Source organism: Canis lupus, chromosome 28 (assembly GCF_003254725.2).
Source record: "Canis lupus dingo isolate Sandy chromosome 28, ASM325472v2, whole genome shotgun sequence".
NCBI classification, from domain to species: domain Eukaryota; kingdom Metazoa; phylum Chordata; class Mammalia; order Carnivora; family Canidae; genus Canis; species Canis lupus.
In genome coordinates this window covers 4238649-4263036 of record NC_064270.1, presented here as the reverse complement: position 1 = coordinate 4263036, position 24388 = coordinate 4238649, and the positions used below count along the sequence as shown (strand labels likewise).

General features: G+C 39.9%; 1 protein-coding gene across 4 annotated transcripts in view; it reads left to right on the top strand.

Annotated features, from left to right (window-relative positions):
• The window catches only part of BMS1 (BMS1 ribosome biogenesis factor), a 57189-nt gene extending 48106 nt beyond the window's left edge, over positions 1 to 9083 (top strand). For all 4 annotated transcript variants that reach the window (XM_025466470.3, XM_025466471.3, XM_025466469.3 and 1 more), the window contains exons 19-23: positions 802 to 924; positions 1858 to 2005; positions 2357 to 2532; positions 7868 to 8029; positions 8551 to 9083. In XM_025466470.3, the coding sequence (XP_025322255.1) occupies positions 802 to 924; positions 1858 to 2005; positions 2357 to 2532; positions 7868 to 8029; positions 8551 to 8781 (840 nt within the window). In that variant the 3' untranslated portion in view covers positions 8782 to 9083. The remainder of the gene's footprint in view (positions 1 to 801; positions 925 to 1857; positions 2006 to 2356; positions 2533 to 7867; positions 8030 to 8550) is intronic.
• The last annotated feature ends 15305 nt before the right edge of the window (positions 9084 to 24388 follow it).

The following is a 24388-nucleotide window of genomic DNA, read 5'->3' as shown; positions in this document are numbered from 1 at the left end:
AGTAGGATGTGTGAGTGAAGAAGGGAGAGGTAGAATTATTAGGATACTGATGACATTTTATATTCTTACACATTTTTTGGACTTTTAAAATTTTTTTAAAAGATTTATTTATTTTAGAGAGGGAGAGTATGCACGCATGAGCAAAGAGTGGAGCCAGAGAGAGAGAAAAATCTTCAAGCAGACTCCCTGCTGAGCTTGGAGCTGAATGTGGGCCTCAAATCCCATAACCCTGAGATCATGACCCCAGCTGAAATCATGAGTCAGATGCTTAATTTGCCCAGGCACCCTTATTTTTCTAAAAATTTAAGTAGTGCTCACCATGTGCTAAGCATTGTACTAGGTTCTAAGGATACATTGGATACGAGCTAGACATAAGACTACTCCGCTAGTAATTCTGGTTTAGCAAAAAGTATGTTCATACAGACTTCATTTGATCAATCAGTATGTTTTATTGACTCTATTGACAGAAAACAGAATAATGAGCAGATGAAACTGCCCTGAGGGTCTCAATTTATTTTCTTAAACATTGTAACCAAATTTTCATATTCCTTTCCATTCCAAATTGGCCATTGGTTTTGAAATGGTGTTATTGTGAAATCACCCTCCCAAGAATACTCAAGATACCACCATTAGTTTGGCTTATATATATATTATAGCTTCAGATTGCTTTTGTTAAAATACTACTTTCTTTCTTAGGTGGTTGTAAGTGAAATGCACTTTGGTAATTTATTGCATCATAGAATTATAGTTTTTCTCTTGCTGTTATTATTCCTATATTCAAGTTTTGGGGGTTCTTCCTAGCCTGATTTCCGGATAGCTGCCACAGGAGTTATCCTTGATCTGGATAAATCCATAAAAATTGTGAAGAAATTAAAGCTAACTGGTTTTCCATATAAAATTTTCAAGAATACATCATTTATTAAGGTTCGTATATCTGTATACTCACATATTTATAAATGTGTATTTTATTGAAGGAGGAATGAAATATTTCTAAAATACAGTCTGATGTTTTCAAAAGAGTATTTACAATCTTGTATAAACTTGTTCTTTGATATTTTTGGTTTACTTCTTTGTATTAGTCTTGTCTATGTTACTTAAATATGCTCAAAATTTTAAGGTGAAGTTAATAGGGATACTAATCGAGGGGCTATTCCTTATTCTGTGTGAGACTGACAGAGCTAATATTGAAAATACATTATCTCGTTCACTTGGTTTTGTTTCCTGCCTTTTTGGTTTGTATTAAGAAAGGGAGAATCATAGGTTTGTTAAACAGCTCAGTAGAAAAATAGACAAAGGTATTTTGTAAAATACTTATTGGCAGGGGTATGGAGAAATGGATATACTCTGTTGTGCAGTTTAATGTGGGAGGGTAGTTTGAGTGACATTTATTGAGAATTTTATTATTAGAGTTTCCATAAAAGTACAGAGTTAAGATGATCATAAAATATTCTTGTAATATCAGGTAATAATATCACCAGCACGTATCCAGCTCTCTTATCTTCTGAGCACGTGCACCTGAGTCATAGGATATGAGCTGCAGCCCAGCTCTGGTTGGTGACAGCAAAGGCTATCTAAGCCAGTTCAGTCCAATAAATATCTTTTTGATCTTTTCTTCTACAAAGGCATCAGTGATGAGCTTGCTAATGAACCTACAGTAGAATCTTGACTAATGTTATTTTTGGGAAGATGAAATAGAATTGTATTCTTTTTGACCTAGTAATTCCACTCATAGTGGGGAAAAAGCATTTTGATTATTTTATCACCATTAAAGAAGTTTTTGTTTTTTACCAACTATTTGTGAACTAAGAAGTAAAATATCTGATTTTGTATGTATGATTTTTTTTCATATACCTATAGGGAATGTTTAATTCTGCCTTGGAAGTGGCTAAATTTGAAGGTGCTGTGATTCGAACTGTCAGTGGCATAAGGGGACAGATCAAGAAAGCACTCCGGGCTCCAGAAGGAGCTTTCCGGGCCAGCTTTGAGGATAAGTTGCTAATGAGTGGTAAATATAACTTTCTGTGGCGTAATCTTAACAGTGTGTTACCATTCATTATTGATTTCTAGCCAGTGTGGATTAGAGGTTGTAGTTCAGGTTTTAGAAAATTGGAATCAGCTCTAGCTCTCCCCAGTTGAAGCATCTTATGCAGTATGCCAAGTCATGCTGTGTATGGAACCATGTGGTTCACACCCAGTAAAAGTTTTGTGATATTTAAGAGTAGTTTACTTGGTGAAGTTTCTTTTCAATAACTATGCAGCCAATTAGGATTTGGGGTGAATGTTTTGTTCTTTTGTTTGTTGAGATGGTTATGAATCTTCTTTTGAAAATGTTAAAGTAAGTTATCTTTCTTTCCAGATATTGTCTTCATGAGAACTTGGTATCCTGTCTCCATTCCAGCCTTCTATAACCCAGTAACATCTTTGCTAAAACCAGTTGGTGAGAAAGACACCTGGTCAGGAATGCGGACAACTGGTCAACTCCGGCTTGCCCATGGTGTCAAACTAAAGCCCAACAAGGATTCTTTGTATAAGGTACAGTCACTCACACATGTGCTCCATAGATGGGGGTCATCCAAATGCTCTGTACATAATGTTTTCTATGTTTTGAATTTTCAAGTAGGAAATCTACCATTAAATTTGAATGAACATATATATTCATAGAGTATTTTGGAAAGAATGCAGGAAAGTTGTAATAGTGGTTTTAATAGGTTGGAAAGGAGAGAAACTTTTAATTGTATACTCTTTTTTTTTTTTTTTTTAAATTTCAGTGATATTTTATAGAAAACAATTCATTATATTTATAGGGCTTCTCACCAGTGTGAATTCTCTCATGTATAATGAGGTGTGCTTTTCTCCTAAAGATTTTCTGGTAGAGCTCACATTAATAGGGTCTCTCACCTGTATGAGACCTCATGCATTTCATGAGGGAGTAAATGATCAATAAGTAAAGGTTTTCTGATACCTGTTATATCCATAAGATTTCTTCCCAGAATGTAGTTTCTGGTGTCCAGTCAGGTGTAATTTCAGACTGAACACAGCTGTATTCACCATATTCATAGGGTTTTTTTTACTTTTGTGAATTTCTCATACTTGATTTGAAATTAACTATAACAGAACAATTTTTTCATCTCTGTTAAATTCATAAAGGTTCTTTCTTCTACAGTTAAGTAAATCTTTTTCTTGGTGCATCTCTATTTGGTTTGCATCTCCCCATTACCTCCTGAAATAGCTCCCACATTCGGGGCATATATATGGAGGATTGTTAAGTCCTCTTGTTGGATAGATCCTTTAAGTATGATATAGTGTCCCTCTTCATCTCTTACTACAGTCTTCGGGGTAAATTTTAGTTTATTTGACATAAGGATGGCTACCCCTGCTTTCTTTTGAGGACCATTCGAATGGTAAATGGTTCTCCAACCTTTTATTTTCAGGCTGTAGGTGTCTTTCTGTCTAAAATGAGTCTCTTGTAGACAGCAAATAGATGGGTCCTGCTTTTTTATCCAGTCTGAAACCCTGCGCCTTTTGATGGGGTCATTAAGCCCGTTCACGTTCAGAGTTACTATTGAAAGATATGAGTTTAGTGCCATCATGATATCTATTCAGTCCTTGTTTTTGTGGATTGTTCCTCTGGACTTCTTAAAGGGGAATTTTAAGAGTCCCCCTTAAAATTTCTTGCAGAGCTGGTTTGGAGGTCACCTATTCTTTCAGTTCCTGCCTGTCTTGGAAGCTCTTTATCTCTCCTTCCATTTTGAATGAGAGCCTTGCTGGATAAAGTATTCTTGGTTGCATGTTCTTCTCATTTAGGACCCTGAATATATCTTGCCAGCCCTTTCTGGCCTGCCAGGTCTCTGTGGAGAGGTCTGCTGTTACCCTAATACTCCTCCCCATAAAAGTCAGGGATTTCTTGTCTCTTGCTGCTTTAAGGATCTTCTCTTTATCTTTGGAATTTGCAAGCTTCACTATTAAATGTCGAGGTGTTGAACGGTTTTTATTGATTTTAGGGGGGGATCTCTCTATTTCCTGGATCTGAATGCCTGTTTCCCTTCCAAGATTAGGAAAGTTTTCAGCTAGAATTTGTTCAAATACATATTCTGGCCCTCTGTCCCTTTCGGCGCCCTAACCCTCAGGAACACCAATTAAACATAGGTTTTTCTTCCTCAGGCTGTCGTTTATTTCCCTTAATCTATCTTCAAGGTCTTTTAATTGTTTATCTCTTTTTTCCACAGTTTCCCTCTTTGCTATCAACTTGTCTTCTATGTCACTCACTTGTTCTTCCACCTCGTTAACTCTCGTCGTTAGGACTTCTAGTTTGGATTGCATCTCATTCAATTGAATGAAATTTAATTTCTGCCTGATTAGCTCTAAATTCTGCAGTCATGAAGTCTCTTGAGTCCTTTATGCTTTTTTCTAGAGCCACCAGTAGCTGTATAATAGTGCTTCTGAATTGGCTTTCTGACATTGAATTGTAATCCAGATTTTGTAACTCTGTGGGAGAGAGGACTGTTTCTGATTCTTTCTTTTGAGGTGAGGTTTTCCTTCTAGTCATTTTGCTCAGTGCAGAGTGGCCAAAAGCAAGTTGTATTGGGAAAAGGAGAAAAAGAGAGGAGAGAAAGAAGGAAAGAAAAGAGAAAGAGAAAAAAAGGAAGAAAAAAAGAAAAAAAAAGAAAAAGAGAAAGAAAAAGAAAGGAAAAAAAGGGGTGGGGGAAGGAAACAAATCAAAAAGCAAAACAAAACAAAACAACAAAAAGAAGAAAAGAACCACGGGGGAGTATCTTCTGATTCTGTATACTTTAAGTCCCTTGGCTTCCCCTGGAACTTGTCCGTCTAGCTGGTGTTCTGGGGGAGGGGCCTATTGTGCTGATTTTCAGGTGTTAGCACTTGGGGGAGCTGCTCTGCCCCCTGCCTGGTGCAGGGCTCAGTGGGGGTTGTTTACCCCGTGAGGCCCCAGGAGGAACAGCCCCAGCCAGCTCTGGAAACCTGGATTCAGCTCCCGCAGTAATTCCGGAGCTCTCCGTCTGCAGGGCCTGGAGGCTCAGGGGTGGGGCCGCTGATCTGCTCAGCTCCGGGCAGAAGCGTCCTCGCAGACCTGGGCCCTCCCGGCCTCTGCCTGTCCCGGGGGGAGGCCGGATCCTGGGCTGTGTCCCGGCGCCCTGTGCTCCTGGGCCTGCGCTGTTGGATTCGCGCTCCCGGCCGCGCAGCCCCCTCCGCGGAGCCGCCGCGAGAGACCACCCCCCAAGCTGCTCCTGGAACCGCGCAGCCCCCTCCGCACGGAGCCTCTTCCTCCTCCCGAGCCCCTCCGAGCTGCTCCGGGTCCCGCCGTGGGCGCTGCAGCCCTTAGGGAGTTCGGCGCACTCTCCTGGGCCCGCAGTTGCTCTGTTACTGTCCCAGGGAGCCCGAGGGCATCCCCTCCCTCCTAGGTCCTGCTCCAACTCCCTGCGAGCCCCTTTCCGCCCCGGGGAGGTTGGTGCAGCTCCTGCTTCTCCGGGCCGGGGCTCCCCTGTCCTGGGGACACTCGCCCCGGCCTCAGCCCGGCTCCTCGCGGGGCCCCCCTCCTCCTTGGATGCCTTTTGTTTCTTTATTTCTTTTTTCCCGTCTTCCTACCTTGATAGAAGCACAAACTCTTCTCACTGTAGCATTCCAGGTGTTCTCTCTTTAATTCTCAGGCCGAATTCATAGATTTTCAGGATAATTTGAAGGTTTTCTAGGTAATTTGGTGGAGGCAGGTGATTTGGAGACCCTACTCTTCCGCCATCTTGCCCCTCCCCCCGTATACTCTTGAACTGTTTTTTTCTTCACCATATACATGTATTACTTTTAAAAACATCAATATGCTAATTTTTATTAAGCAGTATGAGTGGGTTTTTGTGGAAAGTTATAATAAACCTTGTAGTGAAATATTAACATAAATATAGAAAAATACACAAATCGTAAGCTCATGAACTTATTAACACACCCCAATTGCTATCACCTGGATCAAGTAATAGAATTACCAGCGCAACAAAAGCCCCCCCCTTATGATTTCTTCTAGTCACTACCCCACCTCCACCTCAAAGATAGCCATTCTCTGGACTCTTGACATGTAAATTAGTTCTGCTTGTTTTTTAGTTTTATAAATATAGCATATACTGTTTTGCCTGGTTTCAATTCATTCAGTTTTATGAGATTCATTCATGTTCTTGAAGATAGCAAGTATTCATTTGTTATTATCGAGTAGAATTCTGTTGTGTTACAGTGTCCGTTTATTCATTAATGAACATAATTTCCAGTTTTTGGGCATTATAAATGTTGCCCTGGGGACACCTGGGTGGCTCAGCGATTGAGCATCTGCCTTCAGCTTGGGGTGTGATCTCTGGATCAGGGATTGAGTCCTGCATCGGGCTCTTTGCAGGAAGCCTGCTTCTCCCTCTGCCTGTGTTTCTGCCTCTCTCTCTCTCTCTCTCTCTCTGTCTCTCATGAATAAATAACTAAAAATATTTTTAAAAAATAAAATAAATTAAATAAATAAATAACAAATAAATGTTACCCTGAACACTAGGTGTGACTTGTTTGATGTATATGTGCACACATTTCCTTTGCATAGATTTCCAGCCCCCCCGCCCCAACCAGGTTGGGATTGGCAGATACAGGGTATGCATGTGTTCAGCTTCACTGTAGTATGCCTGTAGTATTGTGGTGTAGTATACCAGGTTAAACTCCCACCAACAGTAGTTGCTAGTAGTTGGCATCATTCAGTATTTTTTAAATACTAAGTTCTCAGTGCCTTTCAAAATCCCATTTCATTTGGATTTTGGTAGTTGAGAACTTTCATTATTTTCTTCACAGGTTAACAATGAATTTGAAATAATTTGTTTTAATGCAGGATAAATATAAATTATTCTATAATAAGAGGGGGTGCAGGATACCAGTCTGCCATTCTGCTAGAAACTGAAGTTTCCCATGCATTGCTTTTTAAATAAAACAGTAATAAAATTTTGAATCATGTTACATGAATTTCTAATAAAGCACGCTACAGGACATGGTATCTATTGTGTGGTGCTTACTCTTTTTCAGAATGTGATTTCTCTGAGTTCCTTCATTCTAAGCATTTTAGGTTCTTCCTAAACAGAGAATGTTGAATATTATTGTGGATGATGTCTTTAATAATAAATTTAAAGACATAGCAGAAATATTCTCAATATAGTGGACGTTGACCTTGGTAAAAATCTAGGGCAAGACTTTCCACTTATTATTTTTGAGGCAGGTAAAAATTTTGGTCTTCTCAATTTAAGCTTAGGAATTAGATAACCTTAAAAATTGAATGTAGAGAATGTTTGGCCTTTATCTGTCATTTAAATCTCCTTGTTCTCAGCTGGCCTTCCATTGGAAACAGAATAAAGTTAAACTTCAATGAGGATCAGGTAGGGGGACACTTGAGCTGCTGCTGATTGGAGGAGGAGCTATGTCTTTAAATCCACAGAAGTAGATAGTGAAGATGAACACCTAGGTTATTAGGCTAGAAGAAACCACCTCAGTGCCCCCCCCTCCCAAAAAAAAGGGGGTTTTAATGGGTTTTCCATTAAAAGAAACTTTGGATCTGTTTATCTGCTCTGTTGAGCTCCCCATAGTTCATACCATAAATGTGGACACAGTTGATTTTTTGGGAGAATTTAAGTATATTCTGTGTATTTCTCTGTTTTGCCTACAACAGTGTACATCCATTGAGGCAATCACATTTGATGGATGATTGAATCCTCATTTCTGATGATTAGTAGACTCTGATATTACTGATGATGTGGAAAAGTCAATCCATTGAGAAGATTTTTGGCACGTTTTAAATGCATATAGATCATAATTAAAATAACATTGCGGTGTTTCTTTTTCTTTTTAGCCAATCGTGAGGCAAAAGAAACATTTTAATTCACTGCACATTCCAAAAGCCTTGCAGAAGGCCCTGCCATTTAAGAACAAGCCTAAGACGCAAGCAAAGGCAGGCAAGATACCGAAGGACAGGCGGAGACCAGCTGTCATAAGGGAACCTCATGAGAGGAAGGTACTGTTGATGGATGGCTTCCTGCATGTTGCATTTAGATGTGAAAATAAAGCTTTCAGAAGCACACTTGGTTTTTCTATTGCATTCTCATTTTCATCAGGAAAGGAGAAGAGCCAGACTTATTCGAGGCACCAGAACCAGAAGTTAGAGGAAAGGCCAGAGTCCATTTCCCTTCTTTTGTTTAATCATGCTGTGTCTTATGCATTTTAATGGAGAGAAATAGGTACCCAGCTAGCAAATCACTGTGTTTTAGTTGTATAGTGTCCAAAGTGATTAACAAAGGTGACTTTGTGGTGAAGGCCATTATTTCAGTATTTTGCTCAGTAAATACACTCCTACTTACGCCTCCATGCAATATGATTTCCTGGTTCCGTATAAATTTTCCCTGAGTTAATACTCATTTGGATCATGGATTGATTCTAGCTTTGATACATCAGCTGAGGTGTTTAGGTTCTCTGAAACTTGGAAGGAATGCACGATGTCTGAGTATTCTGACGCTCACTGGGTTTTGTCCTTGTCAGATCCTTGCACTGTTGGATGCTCTGAGTACAGTGCACAGTCAGAAGATGAAGAAGGCCAAGGAGCAACGACATTTGCACAATAAAGAACACTACAAAGTGAAGCAGAAGGAGGAAGAAGAGAAACTGAAGCGACAGAAGGACCTCAGGAAGAAGCTCTTCCGAATTCAGGGTCAGAAAGAAAGGAAAAATCAAAAGTCCAGCCTGAAGGGGTCTGAGGAGCTATCAAAATGAGCTTCGGACAGATACTGTCATTTGGATCTGCAGAGAAGGATGGTTTCAAATATGACAGTATTTGTAAACTGGCAGCAGGGCACTAGAGCCCAAGAAAGACCTTTGTTGGATTTGTTGCCTAGACTGTGCCTTGGAGAAGATAAATGGAAACTCTACTGATAGAACAGCTATTCATTCTCAGCCTCTAGGTTATGTCAAGATTTAAAGGAATATTATTTATGCTTTTATAGATTCCTTCACATTCCTCTTACCTGTCTAATTTTTGTGCTCACAAAAATACCATTAAAATACTTTCCTGTTAATTTTGGCTTAATAGTTTTCATTAGGGATGAATGCTTGAGGATTGTGGACAATTGCTCATTCTGCCACTTTCATGATGATTTCCCCTTCCAGAGGGGGGAAAGTATTAACTTGAAAATTTAGCTTTAAAATTTTAGAAAAGGGATCCCTGGGTGGCGCAGCGGTTTGGCGCCTGCCTTTGGCCCAGGGCGCGATCCTAGAGACCGGGGATCGAATCCCACATCGGGCTCCCGGTTCATGGAGCCTGCTTCTCCCTCGGCCTATGTCTCTGCCTCTCTCTCTCTCTCTCTGTGACTATCATAAATAAATAAAAATTGAAAAAAAAAATAAAAAAAAATAAAAAATAAAATTTTAGAAAAGAGTATATGGTCCATTGCATAGCTGAGTTTCCCAGAGGCCATGTGATGTGCAATAGCACAGTAGGCTGACTATAAATGAGAGAATTCAGCTGCTTCTATTAATTTATGTTACCATGTAATGGGCAAGTTTTTGTTCTTTTAAAACAAAAAATACTTTAAAATTTTCTTAGCTTTCATTTCTTATATGGTGAAAATTGATGGATACAACCTACTTGAAGAAAAAGTCTTTGAAGTCCTCATTTTTAAGAGTATAAAGATCTTGAGATCCAAATACCTGGAAAGTGCTACCCTGAACTACTCCCTCCTGAGGTGGCCCCCTGTGCTGCTCACCAGCTCACAGTTCTGTACCCAGAACTTAATGCTAGGAGTTAGGCACCTTACAGGAGTACAGTAAATGCAGGGATGAATTAATTAAATTCCTGCTCTATCACTGTGAATGTACTTCGATTTTTTCCTTAGCTGCTAAGATGCTATGGCCTGGCAGCTAGAGTACAGGAAGACAGAAAAAGAGCTGCTGCTGAGCTTTCTGCCTCTTCCCTGTACCTTTCTAAACACACTTCACCTGCCCAAGACCAGGCAGTAGGTGGCCTGCCAGTCTCAGGGTTGGGGGGACTTAAATGTGATAGTGTGCTTTACAAACTAAGTTCTGGCAAAGTTAACTGTGTAATGAGATCCTCATAGGGAAGTTGTTATTTAAGTGGGAGTTATTTTACCATCATCTTAAAATTTCTTTTCCCTCCCATGGACTCCTGACTGAAGAGACAGAACTGAAGACTGACCTGGTACACAGGGCTGGCTCAGCTCAAGGAGACAGATCCCGCCCCACACAACTTTCTGCTCTCCACTGAGGGTAGGCAGCAAGAACCGCAGGCTGGCGGGCCAGCATGGGCAGGCTTTCCCCTCTGGACAGTGCCTTCTGAATCTGATAGAAATATGATACTACCACATTAACTAATGCAGAGGAAGAAGAAACAGGTGAAGCGGACTTTATTTTATTTTTAATTTTTAAAATTTTATTTAAATTGATTTTGTCAACGTATAGTATAATATCTAGTGCTCATTACATCACATGCCTTCCTTAATGCCCCTCACCAAGTTACCCCATCTCCCCAGTCACCTCTCCTCCAGCAACCCTTTGTTTCCCAGAGTTGGGAGTCTCTCATGGGTTGTCTTCCTCTCTAATTTTTCACTACTCAGATTCCCCCCCTTCCCATATGGTCCCTTTCACTATTTCTTATATTCCACATATGAGTGAAACCATATGATGATTGTCTTCATTTTTTTGATGGCTAAGTAATATTCCATTGTGTGTATGTATGTATGTGTGTATACACACACACATACAAGATATATATATATATATCACATCTTCTTTATCCATTCATTCATCTGTCAATGGACATCATAGCTTCTTCCACAGCTTGACTATTGTGGACATTGCTGCTATGAACATTGCAGTGCAGGTGTCCTGTCGTTTCACTACCTCTGTATCTTTGGGGTAAATACCCAGCAGTGCAGTTGCTGGGTTGTAGGGTAGCTCTATTTTTAACTTCTTGGGGAATATCCATACTGTTTTCCAGAGTGGCTGTACCAGCTTGCGTTCCCACCAACAGTATAAAAGGACTCCCCTTTGTCCACATCCTTGCCAACATTTGTTGTTTTCATCTTAATTTTAGCCATTCTCACTGTGTAAAGTGATATTGTGGTTTTGATTTGTATTATCAAATACATCACTTGTATTTGATGACAAGTGATGTGAACATGTTTTCATTTGCTTGTTGGTCATCTGTAGATCTTCGTTGGAGAAATGTCTGTTCATGTCTTCTGCCCATTTCTTGACTGGATTGTTTGTGAAACAAATTTAGTACCTTTATTTTTAAGCCAATATATCTAAAATGTTATCTCAACATACAATCAGTAGAAAAATCATTAATGAGATATTTGGCATTTCTATTTTTTGCCTTCTTTAAAATTTGTGTCCTTTACTCTTACAGCAACTCAACTCAGATGTTAAATTTTGTGAAAAATACTTGATTTATAGTTAGATTTCATTAAATTTATAGTTTAAAAACTAAGATTCACATACCCTAGTTGTTTAAAATATAATTGAACTTACTATCATTTTTAAATTGAAATTAATTACAATTAAAACTAAACGTCCAGTTCTTCAGCAGAAGTCACACATTTCATTTGCTTGATAGTTTGCATAGCCCAGTGGCTATGTTGAGTACAGTGTGGCTCTATAGTGTAAGAGGTCTGGGAAGGCTCCCTTAAAGGAAGCAAGTAACCTTTGATGCATGATCTGAAGAAGCAGGTTAACTTGGCAAAAGGTAGGAGTGGGAAGGGGAAGAGTGTATCAGCTAGCAGGAATGTATGTACAAAGGCTCTGTGGCACAAGGCAGCACAATACCTGTAAGCCAGTGTGTTTGGAGCCAAGATGGGCAGAGGGTTTCAGCAAGGTGAAGGTGCAGAGGAAGGTAGAGAAGGAAATGGAGAGGCAGGTGATGAGGTTGCATTAAGATACTGTGTTTTATCCCAAGATACTGGAAAGCCCTTTGGAGGATGCTTAGCTTGAAAAACATGGTCAGATTTGTATTTTTGAAAATGTCTCTTTACTGCTGGATAGAGAATAGAATGGAGGGAATCCAGAGGTAAATCCTGGAAGGAGGTAGTTAGGAATACTGTCTGAAGCTTACGTTGACACACTGTCTGGGTTTAAGATACATTCCAAAGAGACATCAACACCTTCCTGGAAGTGGACTGTTACTAGTGAGGGGTCAAAATTGAACACAGGTGGATCTTAGTCTAGTATTCTTCCTATTAGTTCAGTATTTAAACACCTTAAAATCACCAAGTCCAACCCATATAAGCAGAGCAGTGCTGCCCAAGAAGCCCAGTGATTATCTTGCAGTTCACTTGATTAGAGCTGAGCAAGTTTAGTTAAGCAAGGCTGTGCACAGAAGCTAGACGTGTAAGTGACATCAACAAATAGGACAGCCTGTCTTTCCCATGCTGGAGTGTAGTTAGGGTCTGGGTAGTGGACTCTGGGCTCTGCCACTCACTGTGATGTGACTGGGCAAGTTCCTGAGTATCTCTGAGGTAGATCTTAGAAGGAGATTACATGACATTCTCAAAACAGAGCTGTGGTGTCCAATAACATGCCAGTAGTTAGTAGGGTGGTGTGAGGGATGGTTGGGAGGGCTACCTTGCATAAGTTAGTACTTGAGAGAGACAGGATCATTTGGTATCTTGATTGCAGTAGAGGTTGCATGAATATATGTTTTAAAATATTATTCCCCACCACAGCTTTGTTCTGAGAATGCCATGTAAGTAGAATCATGAGGCATGTAATCTCTTGTAATTGGCTACATTCGATAAGCATCATGCCTTTGAGATTCATCCCAATTGTTCTGTGTATCAGTGATGCTTTCCTTTTGATTACTAAAGAGTATCCAACTGTATGTACTACGGTTGGTTATCCATTCACTAATGGAAGGACACTGAATTTTTCAGTTTGGAACAATTTATAAATAGAGCTGCTATACACATTTGTGTGGAGGTTTTTGTGTGAACATAAGTTTTCATTACTCCAGGGTAAATACCTAGGTGTCAGAGTAGGTCAGACTCTTCCAGAATGCCTGTACCATTTTTGCTTCCCCACCACCAGTGTGAGAGAGAGTTCAGGTACTCTGCCTCTTCCCTGTCACTTGGTACTACCAGTACTTTTCATTTTAGCCATCTAGTGGGTACGTAGTGGTACTTGTTGTGGTTTTAATTCACATTTCCTTAATGACCAATAATAGTGAACATCTTTTCATATGCTTACTTGACTTTCATATACAGTGACCTCTTTGGTGAAGTTTAGGTTCAAGCCTTTGCCTTCTTTTTATTTGTATTGTTTTCTTAATGTGGATTTAAATAGTTCTTTGTACATTTTATTCCAAAGTCCTTTGTCAGATACATGATTTGCAAACATTTTCTCCTGGTCCACAGCTGTCTTTTCATTCTCTTAGCAGTGCCTCTTGCAAAGTGTTTTAACATTTATCAAGTCTAATTTGTTAATTTTTTTTCTTTTATGGGTTGTGTATTTGCTGTCATGACTAAGAACTCTTTTTAGTCCTAGATCAAAAAGATTTTCTCCTGTTCTCTTTCTTAAGGTTTTAGAGCTTTATGATTTTCATTTTGAGTTAGCTTTTGTATGAGGTATAAGATTTGAATTGGGATGGGTTTTTGTTTTTTAACTTACAACCAGTTTTTCTGATGCCATTTGTTGAAAGACTATCCATTGAAATACCTTTATATCCTTGTAAAAAATCAGTTGGGCACATTTGTGAAGGTGTATTTCTGGGCTCTCTCTTCTGTTCCACCGATTGAGGTGTCTAACTCCTTGGCACACAATTTATTATTGTAGCTTTATTTTTTTTAAGATTTTTTATTTTTTTATTTATTCATGAGACACAGGGAAAGAGAGAGTGAGAGAGAGAGGGAGAGAGAGGAAGGCAGAGACACAGGCAGAGGGAGAAGCAGGCTCCATGCAGGGAGCCCGATGTGGGACTCGATCCCGGGTCTCCAGGATCACGCCCTGGGCCAAAGGCAGGCGCTAAACCACTGCGCCACCCAGGGATCCCTGTAGCTTTATATTAAGTCTCAAAATGGGGTAGTGAGATTTCCTTTAAATTTATTACTCTTTTTCAAAATTGTTGGAGCTCATCAAGGGCCCTTCCCTTTTGATATAAATTTTAATAAACTTGCCTACATTTACAAACAAAAAAAAATCCTTCTGTGATTTTGACTGCATTAAATCTGTGAATCAATTTGGAGAGAGTTGGCAACTTTGCTCTGTTGGGTGTTCCAGTCTGTGAGCTTGCCATATTTCTCCATTTACTTAGAACTTCTTTGGTTTTGTTCACTATTTAATAGTTTTCAGCGTACAGATCCTATGCATGTTTTATTAGATTTATGTCTAAGTTTTTAATAATTTAATAATTTGGAGCCATTGCAAATAATACCAATTACTTAAAATTGTGTTCATATTGTTCACTGCTCGTTTTTATAGAAATGATTGATTCTCCCAAAAAAAAAAAAAAGAAATGATTGATTCTTGTGTGTTGAACTTCTATCCTGCAACTTTACTAGAACCATTTATCAGTCCTAGATCTTTTGTTATTGTTGTTTTTAGTTGATTCCATAGGAATATACATAGACTATCATGTTGTCTGCAAATAGGGACAGTTGTTATTCCTTCCCAACTGTATGCCTTTTTTTCTTGATATATTGGACTAGGTAGGACATTTCATATGTGGAACTGGAGTGATAAGTGTGGACATCTTTGCCTTGTTTCCAGTTTTTTAGTAGATGTTCTCTCTTTCTTAGTTTAAGGAAATTCCTTTCTATGTCTAGTTACCTGGGAATATTTTTTTAATCACAAATAAGTGTTGAATTTTGCCATGTGCCTTTTCTGTGCCAACTTGTATAATCATGTGGTTTTCATCTTTAGATTGTTAATGTGGAGGATTACATGGATTTATTTATCAAATAATGTGAACCAACATTGCATTCTTGGGATAAACCTCACTTGGATATGGCATAGTATTCTTTCATATGTGGAAAGAATTTTGTTATATTTGATGCACTGATGTTTTATTGAGTATTTTTGCATTCTGTGTTTGTAGAGGATATGGAACTGTAGAGTTTTTGTGTCTTTTTTTTTTTTTTTTTTTTTTTTTTAGTTTTTGTGTCTTTATCTGATTATGATATCAGAGTAATGCTGGTCTTATAAAATGAATTGGAAAATGTTCTTTCCCTTTCTATTTTCTGGAAGTGATTATGTGGAATTGATGTTACTTCCTTAAATATTTGATAGAATTTGGCAATGAACCACCTAGGCCTTGAGATTTTTTAAAAATGCTTTTAACAATAAATTTGATATCTTTAATAGTTATAGGACTATTCAGATAGTCTATTTCATCTTCAGTGAATTTTGATAGATTATGAAATAGAATTAGTTTATTTCATCTAAGTTGCCAAATTTATGGGCATAGAGTTATTTGTAGGATTCCCTTACCACCATTTTATCATTTTTGAGGTCTATAGTGATAACACCTCCTTTATTCCTAATATTGCTAACTTGTGTCTTTTTTTTTTTTTTTTTTTTTTTTTTTTTTTGGTAACTTGTGTCTTCTGTACTTTTGTTCTTTGTCAGTCTTCCTAGGGGTTTATTAATTTTATTGATTTTTTTTTAAAGAATGAGCTTTTGGTTTTATTGATTTTCTGTATTGCTGTTTTCAATTTTATTGGTTTTTGTTCTTTATTCTTTCTTTTCTTGTGCTTACCTTGGTTTTATTCTGCTCTTCTCTAACATCTTAAGGTTAAAGCTTAGATTAATGATTTGAGGCCTTTCTTCTTTTCTAATAGATGATTTAATGCATTACATGTCCTTGTAAATGCTTTTTTTAAAAAAAGATTTTATTTATTTATTCATGAGAGACACAGAGAGAGAGAGGCAGAGACATAGGCAGAGGGAGAGGAGAAGCAGGCTCCATGTAGGAAGCACGATGTGGGACTTGATCCTGGGACTCTGGGATCAGGCCCTGAGCCAAAGGCAGATGCTCAACTGCTCAGCCATCCAGGCATCCCAGTCCTTGTAAATGTTATTTAGCTGCAAGTCCCAACCAGCCTTCTGTGAGTTCTGACAGTTTTCAGTTCCATTTATAAAGCTCTAATGGGGGATGCCTGGGTGACTCAGTGGTTGAGTGAGTGTGTGTGTGTGTGTGTGTGTGTGTGTAGATCTGATGGTGTTATTTGGACATTGATCTATCTTTTAGGTCCATTCTCATAGTCAGTGATACACTGTTTAGGGTCAGATCTATGTATGCACGGCTCAGGAGGGAGTGCAGGTGCTCATACACACTGTCCTGAACTCCTCCCACTCCATGATTTCCCTAGGACTTTCCTGTTCCCTGGGCTCTCCACTTCCTAATGGCTAATGATGTTGACTATCCTTTCATGTCCTTATGCTATCTGTATACTCTCTTTGGCCAAATATCTGTTCATTTCTTTCGTGCAGTTTCAATTTTGGTTAATGTTGAGAGTTCTTTATATATTCTAGACACAAGTTCTTAGGTATATGATTTGCAAGTATTTTATCCTAATCTGTAATTTTTCTTTTCATCATCTTAATAGGATCTTTTGCAGAGCAACAAAAAACTTAATTCCAATGCGGTCCAGTTTTTCAATTTTTCCTTCTATGGATTGTGCTTTTTGGTGTCAAGTCTAAGAATGCTTTGCCTAGTCCTTTCTCTATCTTCACCTCCCTACCCCTTACATCCCCTTTCTCTACTCCCCCCACCTTCTACCAGTGTTTGATCTTAAACTTCCCAGCCTCCAATACTGTGAGAAAGAAACTTATGTTGTTTAAGCCACCTAGTTTATGGTATTTTTATAGCAGTCCAAATGGACTAAGACAATGAGAGATAAAAGGAAAACCCAGGAATTTACCCCTCAAATCATTCCTGTGCCTCCTGGCCAGTCTGTCTTCCTCTTCCACCTTATAGAGTCCTTTTATGATTGTCTGTTAGATTATTTCCAGCATATTTAGCAATATTTAGAGGGAGGGAGCAGAGACAGGCAACTCTACACCATCCTATCATGGAACATCCAATCGATTTTTTTTGTCATTTGGAATATGTTGCCACAATACCTTGACAACTCCATCAAAGGGCGTAACAGTTCATATTTCCACCACCAGCAATGCCTGCATACACCCATTTTCTTTACCAGTGAAAACATCTGATGTTATGACTTTTGTTTGTCAATGCTTCTGGTTCCTAATAAGATGATGAATTAATATGGGCTGCTAGCTGTATATCCTATGAACCCAAACCTTACAGATGTCACAAAAGGGATAATTAATTGATAGAGCCCAGAACCTAAGATGAAAAGCCATGAGAAGCCCCTGGGGAGATAGAGCATGAGAAGAGTAAACCCGGAGAGGAAAAGACCACAAACTGAACTCCAGAGGGAACAGATAAATAGACAAGACAGGAAAAGCATTTATGTGTGCATAATAAATATCCTCAGGGGGCTGTTGGAAATAGGTGGCTAGAGGCAGTTATGAGGAAGAACCAGCTGGGGATATTGTGTATGAGTACAATGATGAACTGTGCTGAAATGATGAACTTGACGGGAAGTTTAAAGAGCAGAAGAAAAAAAATGAACGGGGATCAGGTTGGGGCTCTTCTAGAAGAGATGAGGAAAGGCCAAGGAGGTGGAGAGTTAAAAGAGAGACATTCATCTAACACAAGTGCCAGGAGAGGAAAAAAGATCAATAGATAAGAGGAATTACTTGAAAAATAATTGAGAATTTTCCTAATTCTTGCCAGTGGTAAATGTGCTCAATACTTTTAATTTTTGCCAGTCTGGTAGGCACAAGAAATGTTTCATTATTGCTTAAATTTGCATTTTTATTAGATAACCAGAAGGCTTCAGCATGTTTTCCAGTGTTTATGGGCCAATTCTCATAATCTGTGATTTGTGCATATCATTTGCTCATTTTTCTGTTGGGTTGTTTTGCCATATTAATTTTGTAAAACCTCCTTATATATTTTGAATATAAATCCTATGGTTGTTTACAAATCTTATATTCCCTAGTATGACACATACTAGTCTTTCAACAAATCCATGATGCTTTTCTTTATATAGAGGTTTTAAATGCCCATACAATCAAATCTAGTATTTTCCTTTACTGCTTTGAGGTTTTGTGTCCTGTTTGAGGGAGTCATTCCTACCCTTTAATTTAAAAAATGACCTTCTATTTTAAATATTGCCTATTATAAAAGATCTTTCCTTATGTCTTCTAAATTTTTAATTTTTGTTCTTTAGCCTAAAAATAATTAGTAATTGTTAAACTCTTACTTTTCTTGGAACACCTGGCTGGCTCAGTCTGTGGAGCATGCAACTCTTGATCCTGGAGTTGTAACTTTGAGCCCTACATCAGGTGTACAGATTACTTTAAAAAAATCTTTTAAAAACTATTAGTTCTCTTTTCAAATTAATATTACAAGTTACTAGTTATTGGTTTTATTTACTTTTATTGATTAACATTTAATTATTTTGAAAAAAAATATTTTGAAGTAATATATGAATATATTCAGTTTGTAAACATTCCAACAGTATAGGAATAGTGTAAACAGAACCAGTTTCCTCTGTAATTCCCTCCTGAACCTCTCATTATCCTGCCCACAGCTGACCGTGCTGATCTGATGTGTATCTTCCATATCTCTTTTAGACACTTACATTTACATACTGCCATTTCCTCCATATGATGTCTTAAAAAACAAATACATAGAATTGTTTTGTTTGGAAACTTGATATTTTTAACTATTATACGTGTCTTGGGGGACCTTTCTACATCATTGCAATGTGTGCCTGCATGTGTATGTATATGCATACATGTGTATGTGTGTGCTCATGTGTACACTCATGTGTGCAGGCGTGTGTGTGTGTGTGTGTGTATGTGTGTGTGTGAGAGAGATCCTGTAGGTTTGTTAATCTTGTAGAGAGGCCTGGGGAGCTTCCCATTTTCTTCTGTGCTTTGGTAACTCCATAATGGCGATCCCCTGTCCCTGCAGGCTAAAGGAGTCCCTGTAATGCCTTCATGACCTGTTTAGTTCATTCTATATTTATTGTTCTTTTCAGGTTTTCTGCCTCCTGGTAAGCTAATTTTGGTGATTTATGCATTCCAAGAAAATCTTCCTCTTCATCCAGATAAAACAAAATCAGAATGAAGCTGTATCTACTTTCTTCTTGTGGTTTAAAAATATGTCCTTCATATCTGTAGTCATACCACATTTTAATCTAATGTTTTCAAACTTATACCTTTTTCTTTTGCTTGGCTTCCCAGAGATTTGCTGATTTTAACGATCTTTGCAAGGAGTCAGTTTTGGACTTTATCAAGTCTACTTTTACTATGGTTGTTTTTTAAGTTAAATTACTTTATTTCTTCATTTTTTAGAATCTTCTTGTATCATTTGCTTAATTATATCTTTCTTATACTATTTAGATACATGCATATTAAAACTATCCAATTTCCCCTGAATACTTCTTTGGGCATATTCAACAGGTCATGCTTTTATAGTAGTCTGTTTCTTTCTTTCTTCTTCTTCTTTTTTTTTTTTAGAAGATTTTATTTATTTATTCATGAGAGACACAGAGACAGAGGCAGAGACATAGGCAGAGGGAGAAGCAGGCTCCCTACAGGGAGCTCGATGCAGGACTCATCCTGGGACTCAGGATCATGCCCTGGGCCAAAGGCAGACGCTCAACCGCTGAGCCACCCAAGTGCCCCATATAGTAGTCTGTTTTCACTTTAGTTTTTATTTTCTTTTTCACCCATCAGCTTTTTGCCTTCAGCTTTCTCTTCTGTCCCTTTCTTCGTGTTTATTACAAATTCATTTGATGATATAAATTTCTATCAGTTTTGTTGAATTCCATAATTTTTATATGAATACCTTATTGTCATGGAGTTCCAAATGTTTTATAATTTCCATTGTGGAAATTAATTTTGTTTCTAAGATGTATTTTTAACCTTGTCTTCTTTTTATTTCTCATTTTATTGAACCTGGTGAGAGACTGTGGTTTGTGGAAGGTGTTGTGGTTTCCTTGCTCACCCAGTACGGGGCCAGTGTTTCCAAATGCTCTACATGAGCTTGAGAATACATCTTCTCTGTTGGATAGGAGTTCAAATATTTCTGTAACTCGAGTTAGATAGTCTCCTGTTTTTTAACAGCCTCATCTGTTTAGTTGGCCCAGATCTTTGGAGCTCGTGAATCTTTTAACATCTATGATGTTTCTCTGTTTGCTTAGGCTGAGGGGAGTGGAGAGAGGCCAGAGATCTGTTTGTCCAGGCTGGAAAATTTCATTTGCTCTCATCGTGCTTTGCCAGGTTAAATGCTCCCCGGCTTCAGAGAGGGTAGTGAGTGCAGTTTTCAGTAGTTGCACAGCGAGGTATGCTTGCCCTGGGTCGGAGGGAATCCTGCCTCTGTTGTTATAGTGGAGACTGTCTATTTCTCTGATAGATTTTGCTTGTCAGCTGCCTTCCACTTGGCCTGGGCTACTGGCTAGCCCACTGTGTGAAGATAAGCAGAAATAAAGAGGAACACAGGCTTCTGCAAGCTGCCAACACCCACCCCCCATTGCTGGGACCACTGCTGTTCTGACACGGAGGGTATCTCTGGGAGGTAGGCCCCACACACCTGTTTCCTAGCAGGCTTTCCTTCTTCTGTGGTGTATTTCAGAGCACCTCCTCAGCCTACAGCTTTCTCTCTTGCACCAAAACTCGTCTGCTCTCTCATCTCTCACTCTCTGCCCTTCCACACTGATGCCCATCTTCCCTGGAGTTTATGAGAGCTGATTCTGCATGGTGCTAGAGTGTAGACTTTTTTGAAATCAAGGATATTTGGAGGTGCCTGGGTGGCTCAGTCAGTTAAGCATCTTTTTTTTTTTTAAGATTTTATTTATTTATTCATGAGAATACACAGAGAGGAGAGAGAGAGAGGCAGAGACACAGGCAGAGGGAGAAGCAGGCTTCATGCAGGGAGCCCGATGCGGGACTCGATCCAGGGTCTCCAGGATCACACCCTGGGCTGCAGGCAGCGCTAAACCGCTGAGCCACAGGGGCTGCCCAAGCATCTGACTCTTGATTTTTGGCTCAGTTCATGGTTGAGGGTCATGAGATTAAGCCCCACATCAGGCTCCATGCTCAGCATGGACTCTGCTTGAGATTCTTTCCCTCTCCCTCTGCCCTTCCCCCTGCTCAACCCCCGCCCCCCACACACTCTCTCTCTCTAAAATAAATAAATAAACCTTTACAAAAAAGAAAGCAAGGATATTTGTGCACCCATGTTCGTAACAGCATTATTCTCATAGCTGAAAGGGGAACACCACCTAAGTGCCCGTTGGTGGATGAATGGATGAACAAAATGTAATATAGTTAGACATCCTTAAAAAAGGAAGGAAAATCTGAAACACTGCAACACGGATGAACCTTGAAGTTATTAGGCTTAGTGATATAAACCAGACACAAAAGGACAAATACTATATGAGTCCATCTACATGAGATACCTAGAATAGGATAATTCATGGAAACAGAAGGTAGAACAATGGTTTCCAGGGGCCACAGGGAGGGAGAAAGGGGAGCTGTTGTTTAATGGATTTGGAGTTTCAGTTTGGAAAGATGAAGTTCTGGAGATGGATGGTGATGATGGTCGTAGAACAGTGTGGATTCACTTAATAATACCACTGAACTGTACATTTAAAAATGCCTAAAGTGGTAAGTTTTATGTATATCTTACCATAATTTTTTTTAAAAAGGGGTATGGGTTTTGGAGACAGTCCGCCTGTTTCAAATCCTGCCTTTGCCATTAAGTTGTACAGCTGTTAGCAGGCTCCTGAGCCTCCTTGCGCTTCAGTCCTCATCTGTAAAGTGGGAATACTAGCTATATTAAAGCACAGCTCTGGAGGCTGACACTGGCAGAGCTGTGCTCCTGGCTCCGTGTTCGGTGATGGATGCTGCATCCTTTCCTGGGTGCTTGTGTGGGGGTTGGAAAGGGAGCTCAGTTTACCATCCTGTTGATCCCCAGCCTTCTTCCAGGGGTGTGTGGCCATGCTTCCCCTCCCACTCAAGTCTCAGCACCGTCCTCCCTGCCCATTGTGCTCTGCTTGTTTCTTGATCTCCAGTAACACCCTGTTTTTCACACTCAACCCCAGAGTCCCCTCCATCAGCCCCTGACCGCTGGGTCCTGGTTCCTGAGGGCTCTGAGAAGGTGTCCGTCCTATATCTCTTGATACTTTATTGTGTCTGTTTGTTGAAACACCTGCTTCTCCTATGGATGCTAAGGTCCTGGACAAAGTCCTTCCTGGCCCCAGGGCGCTGTTTTCTGAACTGGAAACTGACCACAAATGGCATATTCCTTGCTGCCCTAACATGTGGCCCTGGTGCACAGTCAGCAAATACTGTGTCCTCTTTTGGGGCCTCAGTTTCTCCATCTGTGTAGTCAACAAATGATGTCATTATAGCTCTGATACAGTGTGCCTTTATGATGGTAATTGGTGTCAAGCCAAGTATAAGTCTAGGGGACCCTCTCCTGTGAGAGGGAGAGTGCAAGAGTGTGTGCATGTATTGTGGAGGAACGTGGGTGTGTGCATGTGTGTGTTCAGACAGGAAACAGCCTCAGCTCCCAGCAGTGTGGAAGACTTCCTTTCTCTCACGATCCTAAGGGATAGAGGTGGAGGACTGTCCGACCTGCCTGAGTGACTGGGTGTTCAGTGTCCTGCGGTAAGAGTGTTGCTCCTGGTCCTCATCACCGGGAGTTACATGCAGAAGCCAGGAGGGGGCACCAAAGACAAACAAATGCAGAAGGCAGCGGGTGGGCTCTCAGCTCCACCTCCTGCCTGACTGGGATGGAGCTGGGAGCCCTTGTCTCTGATCCAGGCCTCTAGCGGACAATGACAATAACAATTATTACTCACTACAGTTATTGCTTATTTAGTATTTATACTCCCCAGGACTGGGCTGACTGCATTATGTGGATTTTCTTGTTTTATTTCCCTATTATGGAACCCTATATTTTTGTAAATCTGTTATTAAAAACACCCAGAGTAGAGCTAAAAGCACTAAAAAGCCCTGAGTCCTGCCTCTCAGTAGTCATGTGACTTTGGACACATCTTTCAGCCTGAGGTTTTTCTACATAAAAGAGATTTTTTAGCACAACTCTGTGTTCAGATATATGGGAATATGTGCATAAATGTGTACACATGTACATGCCCATGTGAGTGTGTGTGTTTGCACATGTACGTTAAAGCCCCAGGGGATGGAGTTGGGGAGTGAAGGGGAGATGCCCGGAGGCAGTTGACACCAGGAATTTGGTGCCCATGAGAGACGATGAGATCCAGATGCATTCTGGGGGTCGTATTTCAGAAGAGAGGCCAGGGAGCACGTTTACAGTACAGAGAGGAGAGCACCAAGGGCAGGCCCAGGGCAGTCCTATGCCTCAGGAGAGGTGGAAGGAGCATAGATGAAAAGCCAGAGAGGGTGCTTATAGAAAGAAGTGGGAATGGGAAGCATCAGGATATGCACAGGTGGTGAAAAAGGCATCTTGGTGCCTGGGTGGAAACTGTCCCTTGGGGAGGAGACTGCCACAGGGTTGTGCTCAGGTGATGGAACAGGGCCCTACAAGGGTGCCCCTGGGGTATGGACCAGCAGGCAAACCACAGTGGTGGTGCCACTTCAAGGCACTACTGAAACTGGAGAGAGATGAATTACTCAACAGGTATGCTTGGGACACTCATCAGTCCATTGAAAAAAACATCAAGTCACTCTTCACACTACAAAATAAATTCTAGCTGTTAAAGCTTTAAATGTTAAAAAGGAAAACACAAAAGCCTTGTGATCAAGTGTTGAATTTGAGAGTGATCCCAGGAAGCAGGGGTGATGGAGTGGACACAATGAGGGGTGGATAAGTAGCTGACCGCAGGGCCTCTGACTGAGGACCACACAGAACACACTGGTGGCTGGGGGTTGGCTTCTCCTGCCACTGCCCCCAGAAATTCCTCTGAGGTGTGGATGGCTTGCACATCCGGGCGCCCTGAGTGAAGAGAGAGGAACACAGGTGACACAGAACTTTTGAAATCACAGGGCCCTGAGACTGTCCTGGACACAAGCACCACAAACAGGTTTGAGGAAGAGAGAAAAGTCCCCACTCGCAACCACGGGGTCTACGGACCTACGTGAACTTGCATAGACCCTTCCGTGCTTTTTCTCAGGCCTGTACATTTTCCCCATAGTTGCATTTATGGAAAGTTGTGCTTCTAAGCAATCTTTACTTATCCACTTAATTTTAATACTCGGATCTTTTTTTTTTTTTTTTTAATTTTTATTTATTTGTGATAGT